The following is a 16,315-nucleotide window of genomic DNA, read 5'->3' as shown; positions in this document are numbered from 1 at the left end:
AATCTCATATAGGTATCAGAGGTCCAAAAATTTGTTTTCAACGTGTATTACCCCAAATTCAGCCTTGGTCCTTAATTTCAGCCATTCCAAAAGTGGCTCTAGTGAGCACTAATGAGAATGGGCTTTTTCTGTCTGAACCTTTAAATGTTCATGAGTGGCAACTGTCCTCGCCCCTCTCTGGGAGAGGATCTAGCTTTCGCTGGCATACACTCAGTGATTTTAATGGGCAGGTTCAGCTAGCCGGGGGGACGGTCAATGGCAGTATCCACTACTGGGGACAGTGGTTATTTCAGTTTGTAGAAGTAGTCTGCTCTGTCCCTACTTGTAGATGCCTCTCTGTTGCATTTCTAGTCTAATCTTGTTGTCTAGTGGAACTCCAAGGTACTTGTATTCCTCCACTACCAGACATTTTGTTTACTCTTGTTCCTTTTGATGTCAACTATCATCTCTTTTAATTAGTTTGTATTCAAGATGAGGTGACTGTTTCTACACCATCTCACAAACTGACTCACCAGGTCTCTGTACTCAGCTTCTTGTCCATCACTGAAACACAAACCACATCTCCAGTCATCGGTATTTCTACAGAAGACAGGACTCAGAGTTGTATTAGAAGTCTGTGGTGTACAGTGTGAAGAGAAATGGCGAGAGCACAGTCTCTTGTGGTGCTCCAGTGTTGCTGACCACCATCTCAGACACACAACCTTTCAGTCTCAAACTGTGGTCTGTTAGCTAATCATAAATCCAGGTGGTTGTGGAAGTGTCCACCTGGAATTTTATGGAACTTCTCAAGTAACAGATTAGGCTGAACTGTATTAAAAGCCCTTGAGAAATAAAAGAACATGTTCCTCAAAGTGCTGCTTGATTGATCCAGATGAGAGTGGGCTCTTTGAGTCAGATATTCTTCAACTCCAAGCCCATTACGATATGTAAACTGTAATGGGTCCTGAAGGATATTCACCTACTCACTGAGGTGAGCCAGGAACAGTCTCTCAAGGACTTCATGATGTGAGATGTTAGGGCAACTGGTCTGTCCACGGCACAGGAACTCTTTTCTGACTCAGGCTGGTTTTGGAAACAAACAAAAAAAAACCTAAACAAATATATATATATATATATATATATAAAAATATAAACAACATTCCACAATGTCAAGCTTTTTTCCCTCACTTTTATATTTTTGCAGAAACCTATTTTATTACCAGCCAAATACAAGTGTGAAGGTTTTCTTCTCCTTTTTTATGCATAAATAGGGGTGAAAAGACAATAATAATAATAATAATAATAATAATAATAATAATAATAATAATAAAGAATCATTCATGAAGACAAACTGAAATAACTGAAAAAGAAGAAGACAGTTTCTTGTTGTGACCTGTGAACCAAAATACTTTATTCAGTGGGCTATAAAGTAATCCTTACACCCGGCTTGGTTAATGTGAACAGTGTATTAATGATGGACATAGAAAATTCCGTGTAGAAGTCCAGTGAACTGTTCAAGTTTTTCAGACGTCTGTTTATCGATTTTATTTCAGGGTTACATTTAAGGCTTTGTAAAGGCTCACTTTAGAAAGGACCAGAAATCACATTAAGAGCAGCTGTCTGTAATTCTAAAAAATGGCATCTGTTATATATATTTATATATTTTTATAAATACAAATAGGTAAAATATAATGATGTTCTTCCAATCTAAATTTGTTTTAAGTGCAGTTTCTATTCCGCTGCTTGCTTTGGCTTCATAGAACAACTTAATCCATCATACAAGCTTTTCCCTTTAGCTAAAAAAACAAAAACAAAAGGTTACACTGGTTAAGGCAACTTGAGACTTCATTAGGAATGTTTCATATGAAAGAGTCATCAGAAGGTGGGGCATAAGAGAAGCCCACAAAGGCGTCATCGGCCTCCATAACACTGGCGTTGACAATGGAATGTTCTTGAGACCAACAGATGGAGTTGGGAACCATCTCCTCTGTAAACTCAGGATCGAAGTTTGAGATATCGCAGGAAGAGCTCTGTCAAAACATGGGGTGAAAGGGAATAAAATCAAGGGTCATAATAGGATTCATAGAGGAGGAAAAAACAAATCATGTTTTTTATGTTGCTATTCATTATGAAATAAAATCATACTGCATTATCTCTAGTGTGCTTCAACAGGAATACAACTTATAGGTCAAAATACATAATGTATCATTAAATTAGAAAACAGCTTTATTAGTTAATAACAGAAATATATGCTAACTAGTACGAAATACTACCAATACCACCTCATATTTAAACTGTGGAACAGAAAAGACATCTGCTTAAAAGGACTACTTTGAGGGTGATTAGTTAACTACACTGAACTGCATGTTAATCAAAAACATGTAAGTTTGGAAGAGTGACCAGGAAATGAGTTTCCACAACTTTTTTTTTTAAAACACACTTTGTTTGGGAAACAATGAGAAAGGTGGTGTAACCTAAGGATCAGAAAAATACTATGAATTATATTGATTCAATTTATGAAATGACAAGAAAAACCTAAAGGCTCTTTAATGTTGTCATAAATCAGTTATTGTGTAAATATGATTAAATACTTTTGATTTATTTAATTTGTAAACCAAGAAAATGCAGTTGGAATAAGTCCTATAATTAGGTGCAGTCATGAAAAATACAAAAACACGCTCCAAAGACAGGACAAGAGACAAAATAGTTCATTTACCACATTGGGTTTAAATGGGGGAGGGATTTTCTTCTGTTCAAGATCATCCCAGTTGATGGATGAGAAGAAGCCGTGTGCTCTGATCTCTTTCTGTATGCAAAATAAACCAGAACAAAAAATGTCAAATGTATATGATAAATTAATTTTGGATAAATGGTATATCCAGGGAAGCCACCAGAGGGCGCTCTAAATAAATAAAAAATCTGCAGAAGATGGGAGAGTGAAAGTGCATTAAATTAGGCCTTACAAAGTCATCTCTGGAGCCCAGTCTGTGAGTGCCATCTTTCTCCAGGAGGCCCTGAAGAATAGACCATGCTGTGCTGGATGCACCAGGGCGCATTACCAGTGGCTTGTGGAGAATGTTGTCATACATCTCGTGTGTGTCTCTGCTGTAGAATGGTGGCTAAGAAATAAAATCAATTTTAGAAACATGCATAAATAGATTATTTAGCATGTAATGATTCCAATATGAGTCATTTAGGCTCAGAAAGTTAAACTCACCAAGCCAAAGAGCATCTCATACAGCACTGATCCCAGACACCACCAGTCCACTGTGTTATCATATGGCTGCTTTTTCAGAACCTCTGGAGCTAAATACTGGTCACAAGCACACAAACGTAATGAAATTACATCAATTTTGGCATTTTACTTTGAGGCTTAAAATAAATCAGCAAAACATTTACAGACTTCTATTCCAGTTGATGCACCTTATTTCCCTGTCTGACAAAAGTGATTCACATCCAGCACTGCAGTATAGCAAGTTAAAATTCATTCCTACTAATAAAATAATTAACACAGCCATCCCTGCAAAACTAACTACACTAACACTAAATGCAAGACTTGTGTGGACAACTCTAGGGCAAAATTAGTACCCAGTAGACATACACGGATTGTCTGTATAATTTGTGTACACATACAACTACCCATACCTCAGGGGTTCCACAAAACGTAGTGGTGGTATCTGTCAGGGAAATACCCTCCTTGCACAACCCAAAGTCCGTCAGGATGATATGTCCCTTTAAAGAGATGACACAGACGTTTTTAGAAAGCATGTGCCACACAAGCAGCTCATTCTCCCCAGGCACTGAGGCTTTTATTGTTGCCAGGAATGTTGGTTGCAACGTAGCTCAGTCAGTCTCATTCACTGTTGCCTCACTTTTTCAATAAGGCTAAGCAGGACAGTCATTAGTAGGACCTAATCCAATCACACGCATTCTGTCCAGCTGGAACTGGAAATAACACTGGTGGCTCAAAAATGACTGGAGAACAATGAAACATGCGGTACAGTATACTGTACGTTATGATGTTATTAGATAAATTATCAGCTAAAGAAAAGACTCTAATGCAAATACAGAAATATGAATATTAGATTTCCTAGAAGAGAAAACTGGGTGCATATCCATCCCAGAATATTTATGCTTTAATTGAAAACTTACCTCATGGTCTAGAAGGATATTTTCTGGCTTTAAGTCTCTGGAAATAGATTAAAGAAAATTCACTTTTAAATCAAGAACCTGCAGCCTATATGCATCACACATGCAGTATACTATGTATCAAGTCAATTTTTAAGGTAAATGGCAAAAAATTTTATTTATTTCTTTTATATATATTTTTTTCCAAAATAAAGGTGTATCAGACATAGTATATCCCAACATTTAACATGAATTAACCACCAGCATACCTGTAAACAATGTTGAGAGAATGCAGATATCCCAGTGCACTTGCCATTTCAGCGATGTAGAACTTTGCTCTGGACTCTGGGAAGGTCCGTTCTTTTTGAAGATGAAAGAAAAGCTAAAAGGAAAATGATCCAGTTAATTTCTTTTTGGTAATTTATAGCTACTTCAATTTTATTTGATTTTATTTATGAATTTTCTAAGAGTCAGAATTCTGGAAAACTTTGACTGAAAAATGCAAGCAGTAATCCGATTTAATTTTTATCTCTGTAGTCATTCTGCCCAGGAGGGAAAGACAGATTTACTGGGACAGATCTTAGTTAGTCATTCACACATAGTCACATATGGCAGCTTTAAAAAGGCTGACGGAAATCCACAGAGGAAGTCACACTTAGCCATTGTTTACTCTAAATAATGCTGCAATCTAATGAAATTTTCTAACAAGCAGCTGTATTAAGGTGATTTTATTTAAACTGTTCAGTATTTATATCTTGTTGTACTCCATTAAATGGCAGATGTAAATAATTTCTGCGCGATCACATGTTTGACAAAACTGATAGTACTCACTTCCCCTCCATTGATGAAATCCAAGACAAAGTACAACTTGTCTGTGGTCTGGAAGGAATAATGAAGTCCAACCAGGAAGGGGTGTTTTACATTTTTCAGCAGGACATTACGCTCTGCCATGATGTGTTTTTGCTGGTTGGAGGAATGAATTACAGGGAGCTTAATCAAACACACTGGAATGCCGAAATAAAAATTCTGATCAAAGTCATTGCCTAGTTACCTCTTTTCTGTTGAGAATGACCTTTTTCTGCAAGACCTTGACTGCATAATACTTGCCATCATGCCTTCGTTTAGCAAGGAAAACCTGTATTACAAGGAAAACAAAGCATGTGAACCATTGCATCAACACTGTTACCATGGTAATTCCCAATCTGATTCTCACTTCCTACATGGAAAGACCAATGCATGCAGAACTAAAACCTGCTGCTTCCCCAACAGCAGGAGCTGCTGAAGGTGTTTCTAAACGTAAATATTTTATGTAAATACTCAGACAATTGAATGTACTGTAATTATTTTAGGAAAGATGATGCTTAGATAGATTCACAAACTAGGTTTCCACCTGTTTCATCATGTCATTGGAAGGAAGAGAAATTAGGTGGTTTCCAGTGTTGCTCCATTTACGTACCTTCCCAAAACTCCCTTTTCCTATAACTTTAAGGAAGTCAAAGTCTGTAGGTTTGGCCCTAAAACAAAAGTGACATGATTTCAATTTCATCAGCGTGAAAATGACGACTGGGTCAGGTTTGAAATTTTTAACAAAATGCACTAAAAAGTACGGAAGCAGTGAACGTACTGAGGATTCCCAGAGGGTCCCAGGTTAATGTTTCTGGAGGTGGAGCTGTTCTGTTAAACAACACAGAATCATCCAAAACCAGCCACCAAGACACACTTAATGACTAAAAATACAACTTTTGTTACATTAGCAAAATAAGCTAAAAAACTTATCTGTGAAATATATGAATACATTCTTAAGATGTATAACTATGATCTTTCAGTCTAATTTGATAAAAAAAAAAAAAAAACATTTTGAAGCATTCAACAAATCTATTAGACAAAAAAAGAAGTTATCTGCAGAAATATGCTATTAATCAGAGAGAAAAAAGATACAGAAAAACCATTTTAAAATATCTTTTTTGGCCACTTACTTTGTCATCTTCATCTTCAGACGCATCTGAAAAGTGTTGCATTTTGTCCATCAGCAGAAAGGTCCTCACATCTGGACTGTATAGTTGAACAGGGAACAAGCATATCAAGAAACAAATTTAGATTTTTTAATTATTTTGGAAAAAAGATCACCAATGGGAACACTTACTGGTTGCAAAGTTGAGGATGTGAGACAATCCGCTTAATAAAGTCATGCAACCCTGTTTTTCTTTGCTTGATGAACTCTATGGGATAGATACGTATCTGAGTGAACGCTAAGCAACCAGCAAGGACCAACATCATTGATATCAGGTCTTTCATTATGATGGGCATAGAACTGGGTTATTTTAGTGCAAACACTTACCTGGGTCAAAATTGTCTCCAAATATCCTTTTTGCTGGAATTTTTAAGTTCATAGCTGGAAACTGTTTTCTTAACTGGGATTGGACACAAATATAGAAATCAAGAAAATGACATAAGAAGTGGGAAAAGTTTGTGTTCACAAGTTGGTGTTTATACAAAATACCATCCTGAATAGTAGAAGACAGTACAGTAAATATGAGACTAATGCAACTAAATCATACACAGAATGTTATGTGTGATGTGACAATGTGTTAGATACCCCATTTAATATCAAATCAAAATGCTGTTATCCCACCACTCACTGTGGTGTAGAGCTTATCAAACTCTGCATATCGCCTGAAGACAAACCATTCCTGCCGTCCAACAGAGACCATCACTTTGTAAACCTGGAGAAAAGATAACAAAGGTTCAGTTAAACCAAATCAAAATCTGATTTTAAGTTCATAATAAAGCTGTAACAATTACAGACCCAACAACAAACTTTTACATTTACACAACTGACTTTACTGCAGAGAAAACATGGATAGATCAACTGACTCACTGTGTAACGCTTCTTCTTGTCCCTCTGCTCATTGTGGCACGGTATGCTGACATTCGGGAAACTGGATTGCTCCTCCATCTTAGGGTCTGTCGGCTTTCAAAGATGCAAAGTCAGAATGAGTCCTCCAGGATAAGGCTTCAAGTATAGAGCTGGCCAATTGCCATGCTTAGTCACTGCAGCACAAGAGAAGAGAGAATAGGCTGCTCAGTTATTAAGGAAGTGAAACTTCAGATCTCACCACATTTAAGCCAATTGTGCTTAATGTCACTACCCAATGTGAGTCAAGCATGTACCATTTTGTCATTCACATGCCTTTAAGAACATTTCCGTGCAGCCAGTCTGGCTATTTTTGTAGAGCGGAGGTGAAAGGCCCAACAAAAGATAAAGACAGCTCCATTCCTCTATATTCAAATATCTCTAGTTCTTTATGCAGGGTGCATGTTAATACCATCGGGTGGAATCATCAATATAAATCTATGCATTTGCTTTGCAAAACTTGTACAGCCAGGCTGGTGGAGGGTTCCTGTGCCTGTTCAGCTTTAAAAGAAAAAAAAAAAGGGGACAACTGAAGTGTAACACTCTGGCTGTCAACACTGACCACTTATGTACACTAAAAATCTAGCTTGTGTACTTTCATGTGTTTTAGTGATTTATGAAAATAGCTGATACAAAACTACAATTTATAATATTCAGCTTTGCTATGTTTGAAAAAAAATTGCATTTAGTGCATTCACTGTTTCCCCTGTACTCTTGTATTGGGATTACCTTTCATGCCATAAACAGTTTATAAGGAGTTTTGTTTATTAATTAATCGTGTTTGTGCAGTATGTTAGCATTTGACAATTTCCTTTTAGAGATTAATAAAGTATTATTCAATTAAAGAATGTTTTTTTTGGAGTAAGTGTTATCCAGGGTTGAAGGGGCTCAGTTTTTCCACATGTTCTTGTCAGAATTATAAATAATTACTTGGTCACAAGGGGTTAACTTTTAAGTATTACACTAGGTGTAAATCCCTCTCAGCTGAGATTGTTTCAGTGTATTTACAACCCCATTCCAAAAGAGCTGTGGCGCTGTGTGAAATTTCAATAAAAAAAGAATGCAATGATTTGCAAATTTCATTAACCATTATTTTATTGGCTGTGGAACACTGAAAAATATTCCATGTTAAAAATTTTAAATAAAACTAAAGAAGAGCAGTTATTGTAGGAGAGGAATGTGGTCCCATTTCAGTCGGATATTGGATTCTAGCTGCTCAGCCATCATGGGTCTTCCTTTGTATTTTTCCTTTTATGAGGCACTAAAATGTTTTCAACTGGAAAAAGCCCAGCACCAGGACTGGCTGGTCTGGGCTTGGCCTCTGAAGCCTGATTGTTGTAGATGATGTGTGTGGTTTAACGTTGTCATACCGACTAAACTAGAGAGAAGGATATGCTACTCTAACACCAGTATACGTCTCGGCATTGATGGTACTTTTCTACTGGCGCTAATGCATTAGAGCTGCATGTTTTTTTTTATCTGAGTGCTGAAAACAAGCCTGATGATCTCTATCATCTTTATTCTGGTTAACAAGAAATCCAGGAAAAGTTTTGGCGTTTTATTTGTCTGACTACAGAAGAGTTACCTGCGTTCTGCTTAGTCCAAGAGGATTTCTGGCTGTGTATATGACTTTTTTCTTTGCATGATAGAGCTGTAACCTGCACTTGTTGATGGTGCAGGACAGTGTGCTGCCTGAGGCCTGAAGATCAGTGGTATCTGATATTAACCGTCATCCATGTCCCTTGCATACAGAGATATTTCAAGATTCTGGGAATTTTATGTTATGTATTGTAGATTAAAAACATTTTACATGGAGGAACATTATTAAGAAACTACTGAACCTCAGCTTTATTTCTAAGAGACCTCTCCAAGGCCCTCGTTTGTACCAGTTATGTTACTGACCTGTTACCAGCTAAACTCACTGGTAGTAAAAATGTTTATTAAGGTTTTATGTTAATAACTGCTGGCAGATATTTTCTTTTCTAATAAATACTTTTAGTAGCTGAGGTAATCTGTTGTAGTATGTGTTTTAATGTTGTATTTATCTTTTTTTTTATTGGTATTGTTGAAGAAATTTCCCTTTTAGGGGATTAATGAAGCTTAACTACAGGTGCTTGTCATAAAATTTGAAAATCATGAAAAAGTTAATTTATTTCAGTAATTCCATTCAAAAAGTGAAACTTGTATAGACTGACATATTTCAAATGTTTATTTATTTAAGTTTGATGATTATAACTGACAACTAATGAAAACCCCAAATTCAATACCCCAGAAAACTTGAATATTGTGGAAAGGTTCAATATTGAAGACACTTGGTGCCACACTCTAATTAGCTAATTAACTCAAAACACCTGCAAAGGCCTTTAAATGGTCTCACAGTCTAGTTCTGTGGCTACACAATCATGGGGAAGATTTCTGACCTGACAGTTGTCCAAAAGACGACCATTGACACCTTGCACAAGGAGGGCAAGACACAAAAGGTCATTGCTAAAGAGGCTGGCTGTTCACAGAGCTCTGTGTCCAAGCACATTTATAGAGAGGTGAAGGGAAGGAAAAGATGTGGTAGAAAAAAGTGTACAAGCTATAGGGTTAACCGCACCCTGGAGAGGATTGTGAAACGAAACCCATTCAAAAATGTGGGGGAGATTTACAAAATGTGGACTGCAGCTGGAGTCAGAGCTTCAGGAACCATCACGCACAGACGTATGCGAGCCATGGGTTTCAGCTGTCGCATCCCTTGTGTCAAGCCACTCTTGAACAAGTAAAAGCGTGAGAATCGTTTCGCCTGGGCTAAATACAAACTACTATACAAACTAGACTGCTGCTGAATGGTCCAAAGTTATGTTTTCTGATGAAAGGAAATGTTGCATGTCCTTTAGAAATCAAGGTCCCAGAGTCTGGAGGAAGAGAGGAGAGACACAGAATCCATGTTGCTTGAGGTCGAGTGTAAAGTTTCCACAGTCAGTGATGGTTTGGGGTGCCATGTCATCTGCTGGTGTTGGTCCACTGTGTCTTCTTAGGTCCACGGTCAACGCAGCCGTCTACCAGGAAGTTTTAAAGCACTTCATGCTTCCTGCCGCTGACCAACTTTATTGAGATGCAGATTTCATTTTCCAACAGGACTTGGCACCTGCACACAGTGCCAAAGCTACCAGTATCTGGTTTAAGGACCATGGTATCCCTGTTCTTAATTGGCTAGCAAACTGGCCTGACCCTGACCCCATAGAAAATCTATGGGGTATGTGAAGAGGAAGATGCGATACGCCAGACCCAACAATGCAGAAGAGCTGAAGGCCACTATCAGAGCAACCTGGGCTCTCATAACACCTGAGCAGTGCCACAGACTGATGGACTCCATTGCTGCATTAATTCAGACAAAAGGATTCCCGACTAAGTATTAAGTGCTGTACATAGGGCTGGGCGATATGGCGTAAAAATAAAACCTCCGATTTTTTATAACCAAATCCGATTTCCGATTTTAATCGATTTTTTTCTTTTCTTTTACAAAACATAAATAAACTTATTAAAAACATTTATTTGTTTATATAGATGAATGCCAGCAAAAATAAAGCATATAATGTCATAGCTTTTCCACCATATAAACAACTTCATGTCTTACATAGAAATATGCGACACAACTGCATCCGTGATCTCTTTCCATCTGGATCCTTATCATACAGGATCCACTGCAGAAATAATTCCCCTGATGAAGGTTGTCTCTTAACTAGGGTTTGTGGGTTAAGCTGACTTCTGCATCTCGTAGAGAGCAGCATTTCTCACTGCAGTTATACGCACAGCTAAATCCCAGGCGTGAGTGAAGGGTCACTTTACTGAAAATCTGTCAGACAAACACCGTTCTGGTGTGGAGGGAGGGCTAAGTCTGCTGCTAACTAACTATGGAAAAAAATCCCGATTTTCATAAAAAGAAATCTCCAGAAATGGAAAATTCGATTTATCGATTAATCGCCCAGCCCTAGCTGTACATGCTCATACTTTTCATGTTCATACTTTTCAGTTGGCCAACATTTGTAGAAATCCTTTTTTTGTATTGGTTTTAAGTAATATTCTTATTTTCTGGGATATTGAATTTGGGGTTTTCATTAGTTGTCAGTTATAATCATCAAAATTAAAAGAAATAAATATGTCAGTCTGTGAGGAATGAATGTCTACATTATACAAGTTTCACTTTTTGAATGGATATTCTAATTTTATGATGAGCACATCTATCTATCTATCTATCTATCTATCTATCTATCTATCTATCTATCTATCTATCTATCTATCTATCTATCTATCTATCTATCCATGCTGTACCAGCTGCTTTCCGCATTGTCCCTACCTTTATAAGAAGTGTTGCTACCATCTAATTTGAGATTTGCTAATATTTATTATGTAAATAACATCTTACTTTCACATTTGATAAGTTTTTTGCTTAATCAGAATTGCAAATCATTAGATTCTGCTCTTATTTACATTTTACACAGCAGCTCAGTGTCTTTGGAACTGGGGATGTGGCTACAACACAACAGCATTTGTCACAGCTGATGGAAGTTTTAGTAGCTATATTTTACTTTTTTTTGCCAAGAAAAAAACTATTTGTCTTCTTTTTTCTGGGATTCAAAAGGTCAGATTAAAAACAAACAAACAAACAAACAAACAAACAGGCAGTTTGAAAAGATGACAACCCTCTGCTAAAAGTTCAAGTGTTTGTACATTTAAAAGCACTTATGGACAAAATCCTGTCATGAGCGAATACACTGGTGGCAACAGATGGGTCAACGAGCTGCACCATGACAGCAGGCTCCCTCCTACTGGACAACCATTTAACTCACTCATTCTTCTGTGAATGGATATCGCATCCTATAACAAAAGCACAAATGAGTCACTCTGTTATCTAATTCTTGCTGTTGCTGTTACGATGCTCTTAGTCTACCTCATATGAGAGGTACACACCTCTGTGAAGCCTCCTTTGCTTGCATTTATCTCCCACACACCCTCTTTATAAAAAAATACGTACATACTCAGTCACACACTGGCTCCAACACATGCAGAGTCTGTGGCATTCTCGCTTGGCACAGTGAAAGGTATTTCTAAACAACCTGCCAGGGTGTCTTTAAAACTGGAGTTACGCTAAAGGTTAACCATAAATAAGCCTGGCTGCTGAGGTGTGATAAACTCACAACTGTATTAACTTAAAGTCAAGTTAAGTGACACTGAGAAGGGAGAACAAGGTTCAAGTTACCTGCAATAAATTCTACTAGATATTATCTTTTGTGTTTAACTGGGGGTTAATTTTCTTAAAACCTGATTGTATGATACTATAGAGCGCTGCTGCACCTCACTTCACTAGAGTTATATAATGTCTGTTTAACAACAAAGGTCTTTGTCTGCTGCTCTGACTTGTTCATTGTTTGATGGTTGTGAGGTCAGACTAGTTTGTTTAGTAGTTTTATCTGAACAATCTCACTCCTGTTTGCTCAGAAACATGGAAAACTGTTTTGTGTCAACTTTCTCTGTCTGCACATTGATCCTGAATGCATCCTAAAAGGATATGCTATTCTGATCAGGGGGTGGGGGGAAAAGAGAGGCCCTCTTTAAAATGCAAGTGTGCAGTCAGAGGGACCTTCATGCCCTCCTTATCCACAGCACTTCTTTCCTTTTTGTTACCATTTGTTTAACTTTCAGCCACATTTATTGATACAAACCATAAAGAAACAAAACAGAATTGAGATGTTTCTTTACAAAACTGCTCTTCCTTTTATAATTAAGGGGTGAGGGGTGGAGCTGCCGCCCCATGAACAGAGTCAACAGCTTCTAGGTACAGCTGGCCCAGGTTTGAGTACTGGCCTGGGGCCCTTTGTAGCATGTCATTCCCTGCTCCCCTGACCCCCTTTCCTGTTAAACTACTGTCAAATAAAGGCCAATAGAGCCTTTCATTCTACAAAATTGATCATGTCCACTATAAGCCTAAAATGTGACTAATTTGTGTCAAAACAGCCCCTTCAGCCACACCGGAGGTCCATTTACTTATTTATTTATTTTTTTAAATCTGGAGTTTATGCAACAGGGGCTGGCACACACACACACACACGCACATGCACAAAAATGGCTGGGCACTTCCCTGAGCAGTCTAACATCTGCTCCTGTTTTCATGGTCAAATGGCTCTGAATATCACTGGGTAGGACCCGCTTTTTAACATTCCAGAAATACTTGTGTCAAACGGTGAGATAACCTAATGCCGCCTTGTGTAACTTACATTTTGAGCTGACACTGCGACTCAGACTGCCGTGGAATGCTGCAGCTCACCACACCCACAAACACACGTTGTCAAGTTTGTTATAATGATTGAAATTGAAAATAAATATGAAAAGGAACCAGATAGCGTAAACCATATTCCCCTAGCGCAGTTTAAGCCCAGCATGCTCTGCGTTCACGTCACAACACCACAACAAGAGTTAACTTGTACTGACAGGCACAAATGGGCTGGGCTATAACGTGGGATCAAAAACAACTTTCTTCCTGCTTAGCTCAAACATACATCCTCGCCAGTGAAAAACCATGGGGATTTTGAGGAGTGTTTTTTTTTATTATTATTTATTTATTTTAGTGAGCTGCTCTGTATCACATGTGTCAAAGTGACACTAGAATGGGTAATCTGACATGAAAGCTCAGACATGCATGTCTTCACGCATGTCTTAAACAAAATAGTGAGCATGCAAGCTAGAAAGGTTTGAGACAACAACTCATCCGTAACCTGCTGTAACCTTACCTAGTGCATGAATAATAAAGAGAGATTATTTCTGAAAAATAAAATAAATCACGTTTAAATCAATGAGTTCTTTTTTCAACTCTAGAATAAGTTTAATAAATATATTTTAAGAAATTTGTTGGTATTTTCAGCTCAATTACCTTGTTTATATCAAAATAGTTTAGACATCTGTTACATTTAGGCTACAGCTGAATGGCTATTAATGCTATTCTCATAAGGTAGCATCTAATTAAAATGCAACAGGCAGATCACTGGTTGAGGAAGTGCAGCTGGAGAAGCTTGATGGGCATGAACTCGGTCAACCCTGATGTGTGCAGCCAACCTAAGATCAAATCCTTATGTTAACTTTCTAGAAAACACATAGACACTAAAGGGGCTGCACACTAACTTCCTTTTAGAAACAAGTCTGAATCAGATTTATGTTCTAATAAGACCAGCTTCAGAATATAAGTGCAGTGTAAATGCCCAAGAGGTGCAACCCTTAGCAGCCTCTCTGCAAACCAGGTTTATGTGTAAGTTTTTAACGCCTTTCCCTCTATAATTCTCTGTACTGGCAATAAAAACAAACATCAATCATGGCATACTTACTGAATAGGTTGCCAGGAATTACTGTCCACAATTCCTAAAATTGTTTTACTTTTGTTAAAGTTATAATTCTACATCTCAGAATGATCACAAATGTCTCATATTCATAAACTAGATCCACTTTGACTTTTCAGTAATGGAGTAAATACTGGCTTAATAAGATGTATTTTAGGCATACGTTGTAAAATATTGCCTTTTCTCCTTTTCTTTATTTCTTTCTTTTTTAACTGGGCTTAACTAAGGTAGACTGGGCTTTTTTTTAACTACAGCACCACAATGATCACTAATTCACAGATTTTAACAGGCAAGCCATTAAATATATTTAGCATCTTTTTAAATGTTAACTTATCTCGTTTTACACTGACACCTGTTAACATTAAGGAACAAGCTATGAGCTTCCTTCCTTCATTTATTGCACATGGAAGGAGTGATGTCTACATCATAGATGAATAAGTAAAGGATTGCAGAATGGTTTTCACTTAAAGCTACAACTTTTAAATTTAAACAAGTATCACGTGCATTACAGGACAACTCTAAGATTCTCCAGCCAAGGAGAGGAGAGGAAAAAATGAGCCAGAGGAGGGAGGAGCTGACCACACACAGACACACGATTAAGACAAGCACAAAATGAGAGGTTTGATATGCTCTAACAAGCCCCCCATGTGTAACACAAATAGTAAATAATACAATAGACCCTCAAAACGGTACATGCTTCACTGCGATTGTTAAGAAGAAGAAAGAGCTAACTCAATTGCTTTTACACAGTTTTTCATATAATAAAGTACTCTTTGGCATTACCTTCGCATGGTAAAAGTTAATGTAATTTAATAGCTTGAACATATCGCTCTGCTGTAACTAAAAGATAATACTGTGTAAGTCAGGGATACAGGACAACCTGTTACTTCGGTACAGCTAGCCGGCGGCACGTTAGCAAAACCAGAACAAGGTAAATGTTGAACATGAACATCACGTACCTTACAGTATTCTGACGCTGCGTTCATCTATTTTCGATATTCCAATGGGGACGTTTTGCGCAATGACATTTAAACTGTTAACACGGCTAACATATTCCCGTAACCGTTGCGGGAAAAAAAAAAACTCTCAAAATGATTAAACTTGAAAGAGTATTTTCTCGCCGCTCATGGACGTCGGACAAATGAGAGAAGCAGGAAACATCAGTCTTTCCTGGCCGCAGAAAGTTCCAATGAAATTTGTCACGGGACCGCAAAGCTGCAACTGCTACCAAGTGAGACAAAATACACAACTTTACTTCCGGTATGGATTTAAAACACACACACACACATACATATATATATATATATATATATATATATAAACGATAAAATATCATTAATGTACAATGTACACTCTGCTGCATTGTTAAAGTAGTCTAATTAAAATAACAAACAAAAAACATAAAATGATACATTTACCCACTATTACACAGTTTTTTTTATTTATTTTTTATTCATTGGGTTAGTTAGTTAATTAGTTAGTTAGTTCGTTAGTTAGTTAGTTAGAGTAAAATTTCCATAACCCACATTTGTTTTATGGTCCCCTCCAAGTGAAATTCTTGGAACCACTTGAAAATAGATTTACTTTTGTAATTCCTGTCAGCCTAATTTGACTATACTTTGGCTGTTTTTCTAATTACACAAAGTACTAGGCCTAGGGCTTTTGTTTTTGTAGGTAAGTTAATTAGTTTCCGGTATTATTATGCCTTGCTTGACATTTTTACATTTTGGAATGACAACATTGAGAAGTCAAAAGGTAAAACAGTGTCACCTACAGGTAGAAAGATAGAACATGTCCAATATCTAATATCTGTATTTTCAAAGAACAAAAAGAAAAGAAAACAAAAAAGAAATAATACAAATTAAATAAATAAAAATTAATTAAAAAAGAAGAAGGAGAAGGAAAGTATGAATGCATTATATGC

The 16,315-nt window shown here is 37.2% G+C and overlaps 1 protein-coding gene across 3 annotated transcripts; it reads right to left on the bottom strand.

Moving 5' to 3' along the window:
* Positions 1-1,485: 1,485 nt before the first annotated feature.
* Positions 1,486-15,596, bottom strand: sgk3 (serum/glucocorticoid regulated kinase family member 3). Of its 3 annotated transcripts, none has more exons than XM_041968949.1 (17): positions 15,351-15,596; positions 6,986-7,078; positions 6,747-6,830; positions 6,446-6,518; positions 6,251-6,326; positions 6,084-6,159; positions 5,732-5,781; positions 5,564-5,621; positions 5,159-5,242; positions 4,939-5,070; positions 4,377-4,489; positions 4,132-4,168; positions 3,625-3,711; positions 3,197-3,292; positions 2,943-3,098; positions 2,696-2,785; positions 1,486-2,009 (listed from the first exon to the last, which is right to left on the bottom strand). In XM_041968949.1, exons 1-17 carry the CDS (start codon positions 15,375-15,377, stop codon positions 1,839-1,841), a joined length of 1,503 nt encoding a protein of 500 aa, XP_041824883.1. In that variant the 5' UTR covers positions 15,378-15,596; the 3' UTR covers positions 1,486-1,838. The 3 variants fall into 3 exon arrangements, with proteins under 3 accessions (XP_041824883.1, XP_041824885.1, XP_041824884.1); XM_041968951.1 differs by having other exon boundaries at positions 15,356-15,596; XM_041968950.1 differs by having other exon boundaries at positions 6,986-7,158; positions 15,351-15,595.
* Between the last annotated feature and the right edge of the window lie 719 nt (positions 15,597-16,315).

This window comes from Melanotaenia boesemani, chromosome 18 (assembly GCF_017639745.1).
Source record: "Melanotaenia boesemani isolate fMelBoe1 chromosome 18, fMelBoe1.pri, whole genome shotgun sequence".
NCBI lineage: Eukaryota > Metazoa > Chordata > Actinopteri > Atheriniformes > Melanotaeniidae > Melanotaenia > Melanotaenia boesemani.
The sequence above is the reverse complement of the archived record's forward strand: the minus strand, read 5'-3'. Positions and strand labels throughout refer to the sequence as shown.